We start from the raw sequence: 17,281 nt of genomic DNA, 5'->3' as shown, positions 1-17,281 counted from the left end.
CGCGGCACACAGGATAAGCCAACAATCTTTCAGTCTTTTGTCCCCTAGGCGAGGACGACCTACTCAAATTTTATCACATGCATAAGGTCTTATTTTACGGATTTCCTTTGGTCATAGTTTCGTGGCTTCGTTGAACAGGCAGTCTTGGTAAGAGAAAATGCTCATGATTAGAGGAAGGGCAGCTCTCATGATTAGAGGAGGAGATAGCTCTCATGGTTAAAAAGGAGGCAGCTCTCATGGTTAGAGGAGGGGCAGCTCTCATTGTTAGAGAAGGGAGCATCTCTCATGGTCAGAGGAGGAGCAGCTCTCATGGTTAGAGAGGAGGTAGCTCTCATGATTAGATGAGTAGACAACTCTTATGGCTAGAGGAGGGGCAACTCTCATGGTTAGAAAAGGAAGCAGCTCTTATGGTTAGATGATGGAGGAGGAAGTTCTTATAGTTGGAGAAGGGGCAGCTCTCATTGTTAGAGCAAGAGAGCAGCTCTGATGGTTAGAAAAAGAAGCAGCTCTTATGGTTAGAGGATGCAGGAGAAAGCTCTTATAGTTAGAGGAGGGGCAGCTCTCATTGTTAGAGCAAGAGCAGCTCTCATTGTTAGAGGAGGAAGCATCTCTCATGGTCAGAGGAGGAGCAGCTCTCATGGTTAGATGAGTAGACAACTCTTATGGCTAGAGGAGGGGCAACTCTCATGGTTAGAAAAGGAAGCAGCTCTTATGGTTACATGTAGATGATTCAGGAGGAAGCTCTTATAGTTAGAGGAGGGGCAGCTCTCATTGTTAGAGCAAGAGCAGCTCTCATGGTTAGAAAAGGAAGCAGCTCTTATGGTTAGATGAGTAGACAACTCTTATGGCTAAAGGAGGGGCAACTCTCATGGTTAAAAAAGGGAGCAGATCTTATGGTTAGATGATGGAGGAGGAAGCTCTTATAGTTAGAGGAGGGGCAGCTCTCTTTGTTAGAGCAAGAGCAGCTCTCATGGTTAGAAAAGGAAGCAGCTCTTATGGTTAGAGGATGGAGGAGGAAGTTCTTATAGTTAGAGTAGGGACAGCTCTCATGGTTAGAAAAGGAAGCAGCTCTTATGGTTACAGGGGGAAGCATCTTTCATAGTTAGATGAGCAGACAACTCTTATGGCTAAAGGATGGGCAGCTCTCATGGTTAGAAGAGGAGGCAGCTCATATGGTTAGAGAAAGAGCAGCTCATATGGTTAGATAAGGAGCAGCTCTCATGGTAAGAAGAGGAAGCAGCTCTTATGGCTAGAAGATGCAGGAGGAAGCTCTTAACAAAAGACCCTGTCTATGATGAGCTAACCCCCCCCCCCCAGATTCAGCTCATACAGCTCATTGTAGACAGGGTCTTTTGTTATTGACTAACGCTGGCTTGTTGGTCGGGGCACCATACCCACAAAAAACAGCGTGCTGCTGCATCAATGGATGATGTCATCGTCAGCCATTCACCGTGCAGGAAAACCATGCTGTTTATGGTTGATTTTTTCGTAACGGGAGTTTTGGACTACTGGTGGAAATCGTTGTATCCTGACTGGACTAGCTCGTATCCGGTCTCGCTTTTAACATTTCCGGGAAGAACATGAAGTATTTTATCCATTGTACTAATTGGGGGACTGTTGCCGACATTCATAACGGGAAAATTTTCCGTGTTTTTGTGACTTGTTTTCTTTCTTTTTGAAGCCTTTTTTTGCGTACAATTTTCTCTTTTTAAAATTTGAGTTGCACCGATTTTTTTATACATAACGACAGATATGCTCAGCGTTTCAATTTACTGGTACATTATTTTGGTTGAGACTTTTCAGAAAAGGCCGAAAATTACCGATTTCCAGAAGCCCTTTTGACTAATTAAATATTCACACAGAGGTTACGCACGTAAAACGATGAATAATTTGCAGATAAAAGGAAACGAAATTTAGTGACCTGCGGGTTGACTGTGTATGCAGAGCAGAAGTTAGCAAGGCACCACCTGTCACAACCAACTCACATTATTTAGCATTTTGGCAGGTAACATTTATGTGCTTGCCAAGATTTGGTCAAAATGATCTTTGGCCATGGTGCCCTTTCAAGGCATCCCTACAATGACTTTCTGATATTATAATTAGGTGCCCTTTATTCAACCAAAATATTTTGCCCTTCCAGGAATAATTTTCATTGTCGCAAAAAAAACTTTCACAACCCAAACCCAACATCCTATATTTGAGTTCACAAAACATCAATCTCTATTAATGTATGTTAGAATAAACTACGAGGGAATTGTTTACATTGGCTCACGGAAAATACAGCTTTGGTTCTCTCGTACAAATGTTTGAATGAATCAAAATAGACTGGTGCCATTACAATTGTTCTAAGGAGAATGCAGGAAATTGTCTAGAAAGACAGTGGATTTCCCTCAGGCTTTGTGTTTTTTGTGATCAATTGACAAAGGTACCGTACCTTGCAGATTTATTGTGTTATTAGTGAGCAACTAATCAGCTGGAAAAACTGTCATCTTTCTCCATTATTTGTAGCTTCTTAAATTGGTTGTCAGGGAACCAGATATTGATTTATTGTTTGAAGTGGTGACTGATTGGCTGAAAAGACTGGTGCCTACTCTCAGCATTTGCAGCTTTTTAAATTGGTTTTCAGAGTACCAGATATTGACTTATTGTTAAAGTAGGCCACTGATTATCTGCAAAGGCTGGTGTGTACTCGAACTACATTGTAGTTATAGTTTTTGAAACTGGTTTTCAAGGGTACTGGACAGTGGTTTCCTTTTTGGTAGTGGGGTGCTGATTATCTGGAAAGACTGGTGCCCCCACTCAGTATGTAGCTTTTGTGATTAGATGTCAGGGTACCGAGTACTGATTGATTGTTGCAAGTGGGCTACAACTGGTCATCTTGGAAAAAACTTGTGCCTAGTTTTAGAATGTGTAGCTTTTGTAATTGGTTGTCAGTGTACACAAGAACCAGATATTGATTTATTGTTGGAAGATGGCTAGTGATTGTTTGGGAAGACTAGTACCCTTCTTCAGAATGTTATGGTTAAATGATTGGTTAGTCAGGGTACCAGATACGGATTCAGTGTACAGCTGGAGGTCTGTTACTCATCAAATAGCCATCCAAGAAAAGATGTGTCTGCCCGCTCTGTTATACAACAGTAAGGTCACACACTGAGAATGGGAGGTAAAAGGATGTTTAATGTGACCATAAAGCATGTTACCCTGGATAAGGTTGGTCACATTATGGGGTCTGATTGCCGATAACATGGGGAGCATGCTGAGTTCACTACGTGTAACCGCCAAGTGAAATGTCATGACTTTATGCCAACGGGTTGCATTACATCTCAAACATAGCCACCACAAATCATCCTCAGCTTGCTGCCTATAAATAAACAATATCATTTCTGTTGTGGTTTAAATGGAGAGGAATACAGAACACAAGTTTAGGTGTGAACTATTTGGCTATAATACAAGTATCTGTTCAGCGCCATGTACATGTAGTGCAAGATTTCTAAATTCACACACAAATCATAACTATTAATCAACTGTGATATAACAGTGACTGGTTTCTACTTTTTACAATACTTTTGGCTTAATATTTGATTTGCCTGAACTGAGAAAAATACTGAATATGGGGAGTGCTTGATTCAGATCAGTTAAGGGTTATGACCAAATTATAAAGTTATAGTCCATTTAAATAATTTTTGATACTTTGATACACACACTTAACACAATGAACCCCCAGTTTAATACATGTACAACAAACCCACAGTTTAAAGGAACACGTTGCCTTGGATCGGACGAGTTGGTCAAAACAAAAGCGTTTGTAACCGTTTTTTATAAAATGCATATGGTTGGAAAGATGTTTTAAAAGTAGAATACAATGATCCACATAAGTTTGCCTCGAAATTGCGTGGTTTTCCTTCTACTGTGCGAACTAACATGGTCGGCCATTTATGGGAGTCAAAATTTTGACCCCCATAAATGGCCGACGTGTTAGTCATCGAGGTAAAAGGAAAACCACGCAATTTCGAGGCATGTTTGTGTGGATCATTGTATTCTACTTTTACAACATCTTTCTACCCATATGCATTTTATAAAAAACGATTACAAACGCTTTTCAAAGACCAACTCGACCGATCCAAGGCAACGTGTTCCTTTAATACTATAGTCACCACTTTGATACTATGGTAGTACTCATTATGATTATGTGATTATATGATATTATTTTGCTGACCTGATGATTTAGAAAGAGTAAAAACTTTGAGAGCGGCATCAGTCACTGGTCTAGACATCACTAAAAAATTGAAGATTTAGGCCAAGTCTGCCTTGCCTTGGTTACAACCGCATTCTAAGAAATTTTGGAGGTTCACAAATGTTTGACAGTGACACACCCTTAAATCAAGGATTTGTTGGCGAATCACAGGTTTGCATCACCAGTATGCAAGTACATCACTTGTCTCCTTTATTTGAATGAAGACACTATCAAATAATATGAAAAACATCACACCTGCATAAGAATGTATCAGAACTGAAACAACATCAAAAGCAAAACCTGTGCATGGTATTGAGACAATGCTGGCTGAATAAATTATGCCCCGGTTCGCTGAAAGTTTGAAAAGAAAACCTGGGGTGCGCTGGCAGGCTCTTAACTTCCCAATCATATTGTTATCTTGGGTGTGCGTTCCAGTTCCTACCGAACATCCCATACATGTACAGTGTGTGTTTCATTTCACAAAACCAATTAACTCAATGTGGATCACATTACCTTACATTTCTTTAGCTGATAAGCACGCAAATTTGATTAGCACAGAAAATTTTGATTAGCAGAAATAGGTAACCAGCCAGCATTCCATGGAATTCACAGGTGAAACTACTGTGACTGGTGCTTTGCATTTATTTTGCTTACTTAATAAATCTGCTATAAGAAATATGTTTTTGGAAGTCGATTGAACCTAGAGATAACATGGCACGCTCAACATAATGTCCTGTCCTACCTGGAGTAGATAACATTTCAGCCACGCCCCACTGCGAAAACAATTAATCCTTAATTGGATGATTTCAAGATTCAATTAAAAACCCATTAATGATACAGTGGAGGTATATTAAAGATAATTGGTATTAATACCGACTAATGGGTACCAATGTGCACAGAGAAAGTTCAGCACGTTAGGAAAGATTATCTGAAGTAATTTAAGTTTGCTGCGTAGAATGACGTCATCTACATGTAACCTACATTTAATATGGACTCTGGATGACACGTCACATAACATGTGTACATAAAGTACATGTACAATGTAGCTTCATTTCCACCAGGTTAGGAGAAAAAGTAAAGATGGGGTAAAAGACACTGGACACTATTGGTAATTGTCAAAGCCCAGTCTTCTCACTTGGTGTATCTCAACATGCATAAAATAACAAACCTGTGAAAATTTGAGCTCAATTGATGGTCGAAGTTGCGAGATAATAATGAAAGAAAAAACACCCTTTTCACACAAAGTTGTGTGCTTTTCAGATGCTTGATTTCTGGACCTCAAAATCTAATTCTGAGGTCTCAAAATCAAATTCATGGAAAATTACTTCTTTCTCAAAAACTATGTTACTTCAGAGGGAGCCGTTTTTCCCAATGTTTTATACTATCAACAACTATACATTGCTAGATAACAAGTAAGCTTTTTATGCTAACAATTATTTTGAGTAATTCCCAATAATGTGCAGTGCCTTTAAGTCTGCTGTGTAGAATGACGTCATGTACAATGTTCATGTACATGTACATGTAACCTACATTCAGTATGGACTCTGGATGACACGTTACAAACATGTAGCTACATAACCTTTCCACCAGGTTATGACAAAAAGTACAGATGGGGTTAGGAGTTGACTAAGGGCAGTCTTGCTGAGCAGAACACTTCTGGGGACTGCGGTTCAAATCCTACCTCGAATCAAAGCCACAGATCACCCCAAGACTGGATGGGTTCTGGCAATATCTATATTGGTCTTGGTTTTCTGTTGGATGTCTTCAAATATCTGCTATTTGCAGGTGACAAAGTGGAAGGCAATTTTGGGTACTGATTTGGGTGCTTATTTGCTGATGATAGGAAATAAGTAATGACTAAGTATAAACAATATTACATTTGCAGTCAAGGAACAAGACTTCATATGGCAGTCACAAGGTCCATCACAAACAAACCACTTTCCATTCAGAAAAGCCACAACAGTTTGTACATGAACCTGCTAGCCACTCAAAATGAGCAATATCGATGAACCTTTTCTCTTAAAAAAACCCTCAACAATTTCAATACCAAATAAATTGCAAACAAAACTTAACCATAGCTCAAGGCTTTGAATTTCCTCTTTGAGTGGGCGAGGCCTTTTTCATATTCCATAAGGCACTTCAATTGGCAAGGCCAAGACTAGGGCAACAAAGGACATTGGTTACATGGCCTCTACATGTATGTCATTCCAGGCCTGTAGTCCTTTGTGTTTATGTCTGAAAACGTGTTGTTTTCACTCAAAAACTGAATTGAGGTGTTTAGTACTGATCTGGGCCAAATCTTATAATAGTGAATGCATATCATAATTAGCTTTGGAATTTTATCTGTGTACGTGTACAATGCAGGTGCGACGCCACTTTCATTTGACAGATATGAATTCTTTGAAAAATCTTAAAGTTAACAAATCTTTTGAAGAGGCACCAAGGCAGCGATCAAGAGCAACAAAAGCCATGGCGTCAGCAAAATTACAGACGTGGTTAGTAATGTAATGTTAGCTAAGCACAATCTGTACAGAGTAACAGTAGCTGCTTAGCTAGGTTCAGAGTATCGGATGGTTAATTAATATAACGAAGTCGTTGGCAAGCAACTGGGCAAGCACCTGTCTATAGGCACTGAGTTCATGGTAAAATGCCAGCCATGGAAACATTCCACACACTGGTAATGATATCAGAGGTGGACACCCATCCCATCAAAGTATAACACACCAACCCAGGACCGCCAACACCGAATGCTTCGTGTCGGACCTTATTAGCCAGGGCTTCGATTGGCCCGCGCAAAAAAAAGCGAAGTTCCAAGTGTTATGGGCGAGGAAAGCTCCCTGCAAACCATTTGGGGAATTCTGAAACAGGAATTCATGTGGTAATTAACCACAAAATCAACCCAATTGGTGGTAACACTGGCAGTGAAGGGTTAAACAGACCTGGCGGCGATTAGTGACACATGTCACGCTCTGGGCTTTTGGTAGAGTGCAGGCAGATTGCTTTGGTTAATTAACTCTGATGGCACCCATGTTTCTTGGGCTTCTTCTCCCATTACCCAAGGTAATTGGATGGGGATTTGTCACATTGGTACACACTTTGGGAATATCTTACAAAACATTGAAGTATAAACTTCCCTTTTGACCTTTATAAAAAGAGGGGCAAGGTTTGCATTTTACATGACTGTAAAAAAATAATAAATAAAATCTCATTTTGATACCAAGATTCCTACAAATGTAATAAATTGAAGATTTACAAAGAGGGACTTTATTGATGTACAAATTGGCTTTGACAAACTCTCAACCGTAGTATGACGTTTGGTAATTGTCAACGACCAATATTCTCACTTGGTGTATCCCAACAAATGCATAAAATAACAAACCTGTGTAAGTTTGGGCTCAACTGGTCATCAAATTTGCCAAGAGAATAATGTAAAAAAAAAAACCAACGTATATTGCATTACTTTGTATTATTTCAAATGCATCATAAAAGGCTTCAGCTGAAGTCTTTTATTATTTGAGTGAGAAATTACTTCTTTCTCAAAAACTATGTTACGTGTACTTCAGAGGGAGCTGTTTCTCACAATGTTTTATACTATCAACAGCTCTCCATTGCTCTTTACCAAGTAAGTTTTTATGTTAATTATTTTGATTAATTACAAATAGCATCTAGTGCCTTTAGTATGCAACGGCCCCATAGCAATAAAAAAAGACATCTTCCTTCATCATCTGATCATGGGGACATTTTTTTAGTATATTTATACATTCAGTATGAAGAAGTGAAATCCCTGTGAGGTAGAGTATGCCTTTCCTCCCTCTATTGGCAGCGCATCAGTTTTTAAAATGTCGAAAGGCAATGGGATGACATTTCATGACAAGTCTGAGCTTGTCCAGTACATCACTTGTAATGGTGTACTTTTGGTTAATAAATAATAGAAACATTAGTGCTCCTGGATGGAAGTTGTTAAAAAAACCAGGAAAAATGCTGTGCACTAACGAGTCACTTACAGTACACATGACAATGTATTTTAGCCAATACGATGGCCATAATTTGTGTGCTTGAGCAGCTCTGTGAGATTGGTCTATAATCAACTACACACAGCTATGCTTCTCTTAATTACTTAAATAATAATAACAGCTCTTATATAGCACAAAGCCTTTATTCATGCTCAAGCGTTCTTATACACTTTGCCTGTCATACACCATGTCCGTTGATATGGTCACCACTATTAACACATTCTCAGGACTTGGCTATTTTCATTCAGGTAACTAGTGAGTCCTTGATAATGTACAGCACCAGAATAAACTCAATATTGATGAGATACATCTGAGTATCGACAACCGACGTAAAACATCCAGCAGTACCTGACCTCCGACTTCCTGCTGTTTTTTGAAAATAATTTATGCAAGTTTGCCCCAAAAGCCACGACTGGGGCTACAAGAAGAAAAATATTAAAGATGAAAATAACTCAGATGAGCTGAAGGTAGGAATTGATATTCCTCTTAAAACAGTCTAGATCGTAGGATAGAGGAAAACATGCAAGGAGTTCCAAAGAGATGCAGTACGTGGAATAAAGCTGTTGAAATGGTTCTTTGTTCTACATCTCAGCAAAGCAAGAGCGTATGGGTGAGAACAGCAGACAGCCTGATTCCATACTCAAACATTCTTATTGGAAGAACTATGTCAGACACACCAATGGCACATTTACCATGTTCATTAACTTGTATAAGTATTTTTATATGTGTTAAGCGTCTTGCTTAACGACTGACAGGGACTCAAACGCCTATTTTGAGTATCAGAAGCTTGTGTCTGGTGCTCTTATCTGCTCAGCCTTGACACACGTAAAGATTGGTTTAAAATAACTTTTTGTATAACACTTAAAATAGTGTGTTAAAATAGTGATGTCTCTGAAATTCTGTTAGAAAAACAAATCATTGAAGTCAGTACAAATGTGTACATTGTTAAATCGTTCAGGGAAAATAGATTCCTACGGCTGACCTACAAATAAACATAGCTGACGGTAGCTCGCAAGTAGGGCAGTCCACACTATGAAAGGGGACTGGATTTTAAAGTGCGTAAAAACTTGGATAGCTGCCTGGTACATAATACTAGCTTGACACTTTGCAGCACAGTTGGATTTCTAAGATGTACCATTTGGGATTATCACAGTCATATCACTAAATACAAGGGGGTGTCAGTCTATTTGCAATTTGTTATTGACAAAAAATACCAGCTCAAGTTAACTAACATAAGAAGTTTTGTTAAATTGTGTTGTGGTGCCATCATATCCTTTGAAGTGTTTACAGTCAATGTAAACTGTACTACCTTTGACATCAAACCAGATTGTAAAAGAAATGTGTAGTGTTTGGTGTAGTGTGTATTTCAGAAGTTACACAAATTGCATCAGCGTACATTAGTTAGGTTAACTTTGCCATATACATGTAGGTCGAGGTAAGGGGTTCAATAAGGGAATGGAATGAGGGGGCTGATGTTCTTAGGGCAAACACGTAAGATTGAGCTTGTTTAGCATCCTGTCTTCAGCTGTAACGGATCAGGGTAATGATAACAACCGAGGAATGAAAAAAGGAAGATGGGTAATCTATTCAATTCAAATACACATTTATCTAACCCATCTTTTGTTGTTGCTACACCACAGGGATTAAAGGAGCGAAGATTAGGATCAGGCTTAAGGAATAGCTTATGGAAGGCGAGTTTTTAGGGTGTACCTGTATTTGGCAACCTAGTTCTAGTGATGTATTGATGGCATCACTAACAGCAAAGTTGCCATGTGCAGCTAAGGATGAGATATAAGACATGAACAGAGAAATAGAGTTTCTTAGGATGTACCTGTAAGCTTGGATGGCAACCCAATTCCAGTAATGTCTTGACTACGCCATAGTGACCTTTGTTGACCCCGATGTGAATAGCGGTCTGCCGCCGTTTGTTGCGAGCATTCAGGTCAGCGTTATCACGGTGAAGTAGCTCAATGACGGCAGGCTCATCACCGAATGCTGCATGATGGATTGCACGGTCTCCATCCTTGTCCTGAACAAACGGGGAAGTCAGATTGGAATTATAGAAAGAAAAAGAAAGAGATGAAGAAAATATGTACAATTGGAGAAAAAAAATGTATTCATTCAGAATGGTTGTTTGCAAAATGCACTATTCTTTCCTATGGTTATGAAAACTCACAGAGCCTGGACTTACATTAATGTACTTTAGGGACAAAGTGTACACAGCTTAAATGAAACAGTACAAAACCATACAGTATATATGGCAAGGCATAAGTTCTACGAACTTCGGTTTAAGAGAAGGAAAAACAAATCCAAACTTGTTTTGGTCTTGTTTTAACAGTACTGCTTTAAAGTTGAAATAATTGTGAAAGTTTATTATGTAAACAATGTAATATCTTGCCTCCTACGATATCCCCCAAAATTCTCAAGGTCACTTTTATAATAACAATATGACATGCGCTAGGTAATAAAACAATATTAGATGTACATGTAGCGCATGCAAAACAATATGCTGATTCAAGGGAAAGTCATTTCCTTGTTTCAAAAGATTGTATTTTTATATAATTATAACCCAAGGTAATAAGGTTTTGACTAGTCACTCTCCAATGTGCATTGTATTTTTAATAGACAACTTAAAGGCAGTGGACGCTATCGGTAATTACTCAAAATAATAATTAGCATAAAACCTTACTTGGTAACGAGTAATGGGGAGCTGTCGATAGTATAAAACATTGTGAGAAACGGCTCCCTCTGAAGTAACGTAGTTTTTGGAGAAAGAAGTAATTTTCCACGAATTTGATTTCGAGACTTTAGAATCAGATTTTGAGGTCTCAAAATCAAGCAACTGAAAGCACACAACTTCGTGTGACAAGGTTTTTTGTCTTCTTTCATTATTATCTCGCAACTTCAACGACAAATTAAGCTCAATTTTTTAACAGGTTTGGTATTTAATGCATATGTTGACATACTCCAAGTGAGAAAACTGGTCTTTGACAATTACCAATAGTGTCCAGTGACTTTGAAAGAAACCCATTGAGTTGAACTACAGATTACTGACCTCCATCTCCACATCTACACTGTGTCTAATCAGTACTTTAATGACATCAGTGTGGCCATTCTGACTAGCTGCTTGTAATGCAGTGTGACCAGCGAACTGTACATTGACCTGTTGACAGATAAATACAAGTTGTAAAGCAATAATTAGTCTTCTACTGTAAATCATTAGTTCATTTACTCTGCAAGAACTTGCCATCCGCTTAAATAGTCAAACTAAAACTTTAGTTTGGTTTTAACAACAAGTAAAGATACCAAGTTCTTTTATAGCGCTTTACGGGTGTATCAAAGCACTCAGTATTTTTGTCTTGCAAGGTATGTGGAGCTAAGTTTTGATCTGTAAGACCTTTATGATCACAAGGTGATTAGGAGCAATATGCTGCCGATCAGACCAGGAATACAGGGGCAAACCCCTTCTCTACACAACACACAGGACCTACAGCTTTTTGTCCCATCCAAAACGCAGCAATAATGGTTTATAAGCGTCTTGCTTGATGACACAAGTTTCATGACCGGGACTCGAACCCACACTCTTCTGAACAGAAACATCAGAGCTTGAGTCCGGTGCTCTCATCCACTTGGCCACAACACGCCCGACATATCAACAAGCGTCAGTTGCAGAGATGGTTCTGACATACTAAATTTGAACTTGAGCATTTTAGCACCAAGTAACATTTGAAACTTTACAAAGTGTTCATACAATAACAAGCAAGCATCTTGAACGAAAATGCAGCTTGAAAAGGACAACACACCATACAACTTGAAATTTCAAATTGCAATTTTGAAATAAAAACAATAAAAGAGGTTTATGTTTTGTGAGAGATTTTGTGGATACGTTCATATCAGTCTTATTTTGATAGAGGCAATTGAAATAATAATTGTTAATTTATGCAGACATCAAATGCTATTTTACTGATAATGACAGTATGGCGGACAGGCAATTTTCTCTAAAAAATTAGTACAGTATACACTTTATAATCTATGACTTTCAAATTGAACTTAAACAAAATTGGCGACCAATTCTGCACTTAAAATATGAGCGCTTGATGTACAATTAATGACTATTAATATTGATCAACTCATTTATGCTCAAAGAAGATTAGACTAAACTGATCAAAACTAAGCATCGTTTCACCATCACCTACTTTCAGTTCAATCACAACTCTCAAAAGAGATATTTTATGGTGGTAGGCCAACCTCTCAAGGATGGTTGGACAGTGTATGTAGACCTACACAACTGTACATGTACATGTTATATTTATGCAATTTAAACAAATATAAACTTCCACTGTCATCAAAACAGGAATAGCACAGCTGGCTCAAAAATGGGTTGACAAAACAGAAGAAGACAGTAATGAAATTGAAGACGTCTATCAACAAACCAGTTGAAAAATTGGGGTCGAGTCTGGGACAAGTAGAGTGTCTTCAGGAAGAAGCCTGTGACCCGTTAGCATCCTCTTTTAATTGGGCTTTCTGACATACCTCCTACTGGAGATAGACCGGAAACAAGAGGTTATTCCAGTGATCTATGGCTCTACAAATAACAACTAACAAGCAGTGTCTTAGCCAGGAATTTGGAAAGTGGGAGTGCAACCTGAAAAACATAAAATCACTACAGAAAAATAGAAACATTGAGTGCGTAGCACACAACACGAACGCGCAGCGCCAAGTCTGTCTCACCCCCCCCCCCCCCCCTCTTAAGGGCTCTGGAAGCTCTGACTACTGTAGGTGCTCTCTGGTGGTTTCTGATGCATTTCTGGTACCTATTTCTGTTACAAGTAAACTATTTTGATTTAATTTTCGTTTTGTTTTCAACTCGAAAATGAGAGGCTTTAAAGCACAGATATTGTAAAGGTGATCGACGTCCACTATACATTATTAAACTCAATAAAATGTTTCTGTGTCAATATTAGGCCAGTTCAAAGCAGTTACTTAAACCATGGAGCTTGGACCCATTTAGCCTGAAATGATTCAAAAGCGATCAAATAATGCAGTACAAGTTTGCTGTCAACAAAATATTTTTGGGCATGTGTTACTCTTCATACAAATTTTTGCTTAAAGACTAAAAAAAAAGTAGAGGTATTGAAGAAATTAAGAGTTATCATTTACTATTGTTAATTTTCAGAACTATAGGCCTAAGGTCATGAAGCTGATAATAGTTTTTCTATTTATTTTAAACAAATCAATTAATTAATGTAAAATAATGATTCACACAAGTATTTGCAACCAATAAAAATGCTAAGAGTGATTTACATGTACCATAATTGTTTGCTTAATTTAACCTGACTGATCATGGTAATTAATATTTTCCTTAGTATTTGTTTAGGTTTCATAACTTTTAAGTCTTATAGCTTGTTTAATTGTTGAAACTGGGTCAAAGGCAATTTGTAAACATTCTGCGGAGAATAAAGAACAAACAGTTACGAAAGACAGTGCCATTTAAGTAGTTCCACTGGGCAAAAAAACGTACCATGCATTGAAAAATAAATTTGGGAGGTCTACAGCAAAACCGACTTGAGATTTGAAAAGAAACATGAACCAGTTTTTGAACCTTTCGAGCGGAAAATAAACATCGTTTTGTCAACTGCATTAACACCCAAGAGACGCAAACATTGAAATCCAAAAAAGTCTTGATGTTTCATACAAACTCTAAAACCAACAAACGATGTGCCCTTGAATTTCTAGAAGGAAAAAAGATCGTCGTGTTTGCCGCCGTCGAGTTGGAAAAAACTGTGTAACCAATCTACCAAGCAACTGCAGATGGATGCGGTAAAAGGTGCACTGCGCCGCGTGTCACTCAGTTACCGATACTGACGTCATAGTAGAAAAGTCCAGTGCGCGATGGTTTGTAGGATCGTGGATATGAGATTGGTACCTAAAATAATCTGAACGAAAACGCGTGTGAATTCGCCTCTATCATACCACGCGTGCATGGAGTTCATGTGCCTGCTGATGACAGTCGACGACTGACTGTTAAAACGAAGTCTGCGTGTCTCGCTTGCATTGTGTAATTTGCACGTGAGTTGTGTAATGTGTGGTTTGTGCGTTGTGTTTTGTGTGGTGGCAATGTGGTCAGCGTTTTCGAGGCAACTTCGAGTGATTGTTTTATGGTTGCGTCGTTGAAATTTTAAAAAGAAGAAGGAAATCTGGTAAAACCAAATCTAATTTTACTCACTGCTGTTTTTAAAAACAAAAAATAAGTTCAGTAATTTTCACTGAAATTATTAGACAGCACGGCTTCACCCAAGCCGTACATCAAATTTTTGCCCGTGTTTTCAGCCCAACTGGCCGTGCTAACACGGCGTGCACGGCTCGCTAGCTAACACATTGCTAACAAGTTTCTATTACTAAAAGTTGTTACTGTAAATGCTTTTTAATTTGATGTAAAAAAAAATATATATTTGAATGTTTAGGTAAAGGGACGACAAAAATGTCATAAATCAGGGACTGTGTTACAACTATGGAACCTGTGACTGGTCATCAAAAATAATTGTTTTGTTCTTGTCAGGAGAGACACAGTGAATAAATAAAACAATATTTCAGATATATTGTTTCATTCTTTTTTCTAATAGTAAACAGACGTCAGAAACCATATTTTGGGGATCAGGTTTCCTAAAATGTAATAAATTTGCAGGATTCACAATACAGTGCAGTTAAGTCACCCAGGAGAGAATGTTTTTGTTTACGGATGGCAGTCAAATTGCCGAATTTACAAAACACTTCAAATTGGATAGCAGTCCAATTGCCGAATTAACAAAACACTTCAAATTAAGCTCTTTGTAAAAAAAAAGAGTATCTACAAGCCTTGCATCATTACCCACTGAATTCCAATAAAATATCTTCATTGTATACAAAATAAAAAGAACCTCATGTGGAAAATATATACAGTGGAGTGCGGTTAAAAAGCTGAATGCCTGTAGGCTAAGCTAGATGATGCCTTCCCTCTCCCAGCGTCACCTTAGAGGCATTAAGTGTTCCAAAGTCACTAGGATCCTTCTTCAAAGCAAACACTTAGTGGCTCACTGTATTGTCAGGGCTCGCCCTTAACACTAGCCAGACATAAATATTGACTGCTATGAGGGGTGCGATAAAAATATAGGCCCTAGGTGATGTCGAGCTTAGAGCATAGTCATGGGTTTACATCACAAAGGGCATATCATTTTAACTGTGCCCCGAATATTAAGCAATCAATATTTCCTTTATATACCTAATAGTATAGATTCTTCTTATCTGATTAGTTCAAAGATTTCCTGAACTGACAAGGCAAGAGTAAAAGCACATTGATGTTTTGTAAAATGGGCCATATAAGAACTAGTTATTGATGTTATTATTATTATCTATTTGTTTTCTATTTTTAAGGTGAATAGCTTGAATATATACAAATCTAATAAGGCCGAGTCACACCGCAGTGATAACGAAAACGATAACAATCACGACGCAAAGAGAATGCCCTATTAGAATGTATTCTCTTTGCGTCATGATCGTTATCGTTTTTGTTACAGTGTAACTCGGCCTTTATACAGTATTTTAATTAAAATTGTTAGTTGTGTGTAACACATTTTATGCCAATAAAATACAAAAGTAAATGAAAGTTATGGCTGTGAATGTTGTTGGCAAAGCACTTACATTAGCATCTGGTCTTGCCAGGATCTCTTCAGATTTGACTCCGTCTCCATTTGCTGCTGCTTTAACTAACTCCTCATTGATGTCTCCAGTAATATGGGTCTCAAATAGTTTCTTCAGAAGAGCTGATAACCTCTCTAAAAATATCATTTACAAAATATAAAAATAATAATGAAATTAGTATAGCACCTTTAATAAGATTAAAGTATTTCATAGTGGTTGGGTTGGCGTTTCTTTCATCACCTCCCACTTCTAGGACCCGGTTTGAATCACACTGGGGGTACTATGTGGATTGGGTTTTCAATCCCTACCTAACTGCATGGATTTTCTCTGGAATATTCCTCTGGGGTTTTCCGTCAACATCTAAAACTGAAACTTCCTTCCTTGTCTTCTCTCCATTGGCTATTGGCTAGTACAGTGAATAAGTTTGCTTTGCTGAGAGTCTTTTGCTCCACAACCAGAATAAATAAAATGAAATGTAACCATGGCAATTGCAATGGGTTATTTTGTGGCCTGCATACACCATTGGTAATGGAGTACAACACCATAGAAGGGTAGTACAAAATTGCTTCACAGAAAAACAAATGCATTCATTGATTTGTTGGGTGTCATGGCCGAGTGGTCTAGAGCATCAAATTCCAGTTCTGGTGGTTAAGTCAGCAGAGTGTGGGTTCGAGTCCCGGTCATGACACTTGACTCCATGAGCAAGATGCTTCACTTTACTTGCTTCTCTCTACCCAGAGGTATAAATTTGTGCCTGTGATATTGTGTTTGAAAAAACAACTGGAGTGCCACGGAAGCTCGGGGCTGTATACTACCCAGAGAGCTGAGAAATGAATGTTAATGACCTGATGACCAGCAGCCGATTTCACGAAACTTTACGCAACTGCGTAAGTCCACTTGCGCAACGTTTATGGCGCCACTTACGCCATAAACGTTGCACAATTGGAATTACGCAGTTGCGTAAAGTTTCGTGAAATTGGCCCCAGGGCACTTATGTAAAGCGGATTGAGACGTTATTTCAAAATGCCTAAAATAATAACCAGCTCTTATTTTGTCTTATTATTATAGATATGCATGTTTTATCTGACTTCCACTTTGAGTATTAGACACTACACCATCCAAACAAAACCCAAACACAGAGGGAGAGAATAGCGCCCTCTGTAGTTGACAGTAAGAGCTGGAGAAATACCTGATGATATAGTAAGGTTTGCGGTAACACCATGTAATGAAAATCTCTAATTGAGTTGGGGTGGTTCTGAAAAGAACGGTTGGTTTTCTGAACCACCCCATCTCATTTAGAGATTATCATTACACTGTGTTACCGCAAACCTGTACTACTTTGTATTTTCACCATGCA

The 17,281-nt window shown here is 38.4% G+C and overlaps 1 protein-coding gene across 2 annotated transcripts in view; it reads right to left on the bottom strand.

Moving 5' to 3' along the window:
* Nucleotides 1–17,281, bottom strand: part of LOC139952232 (E3 ubiquitin-protein ligase MIB1-like) — a 142,605-nt gene that overhangs the window by 114,680 nt on the left and 10,644 nt on the right. For both annotated transcript variants that reach the window (XM_071951296.1, XM_071951297.1), the window contains exons 9-11: nucleotides 15,925–16,058; nucleotides 11,303–11,410; nucleotides 10,079–10,276 (exon numbers count right to left, since the gene is read on the bottom strand). In XM_071951296.1, the coding sequence (XP_071807397.1) occupies nucleotides 10,079–10,276; nucleotides 11,303–11,410; nucleotides 15,925–16,058 (440 nt within the window). The remainder of the gene's footprint in view (nucleotides 1–10,078; nucleotides 10,277–11,302; nucleotides 11,411–15,924; nucleotides 16,059–17,281) is intronic.

The sequence above is a fragment of the Asterias amurensis genome, chromosome 20, assembly GCF_032118995.1.
Source record: "Asterias amurensis chromosome 20, ASM3211899v1".
NCBI lineage: Eukaryota > Metazoa > Echinodermata > Asteroidea > Forcipulatida > Asteriidae > Asterias > Asterias amurensis.
Note: the sequence above shows the minus strand (reverse complement) of the source record. Positions and strands in the feature narration are given on the sequence as shown.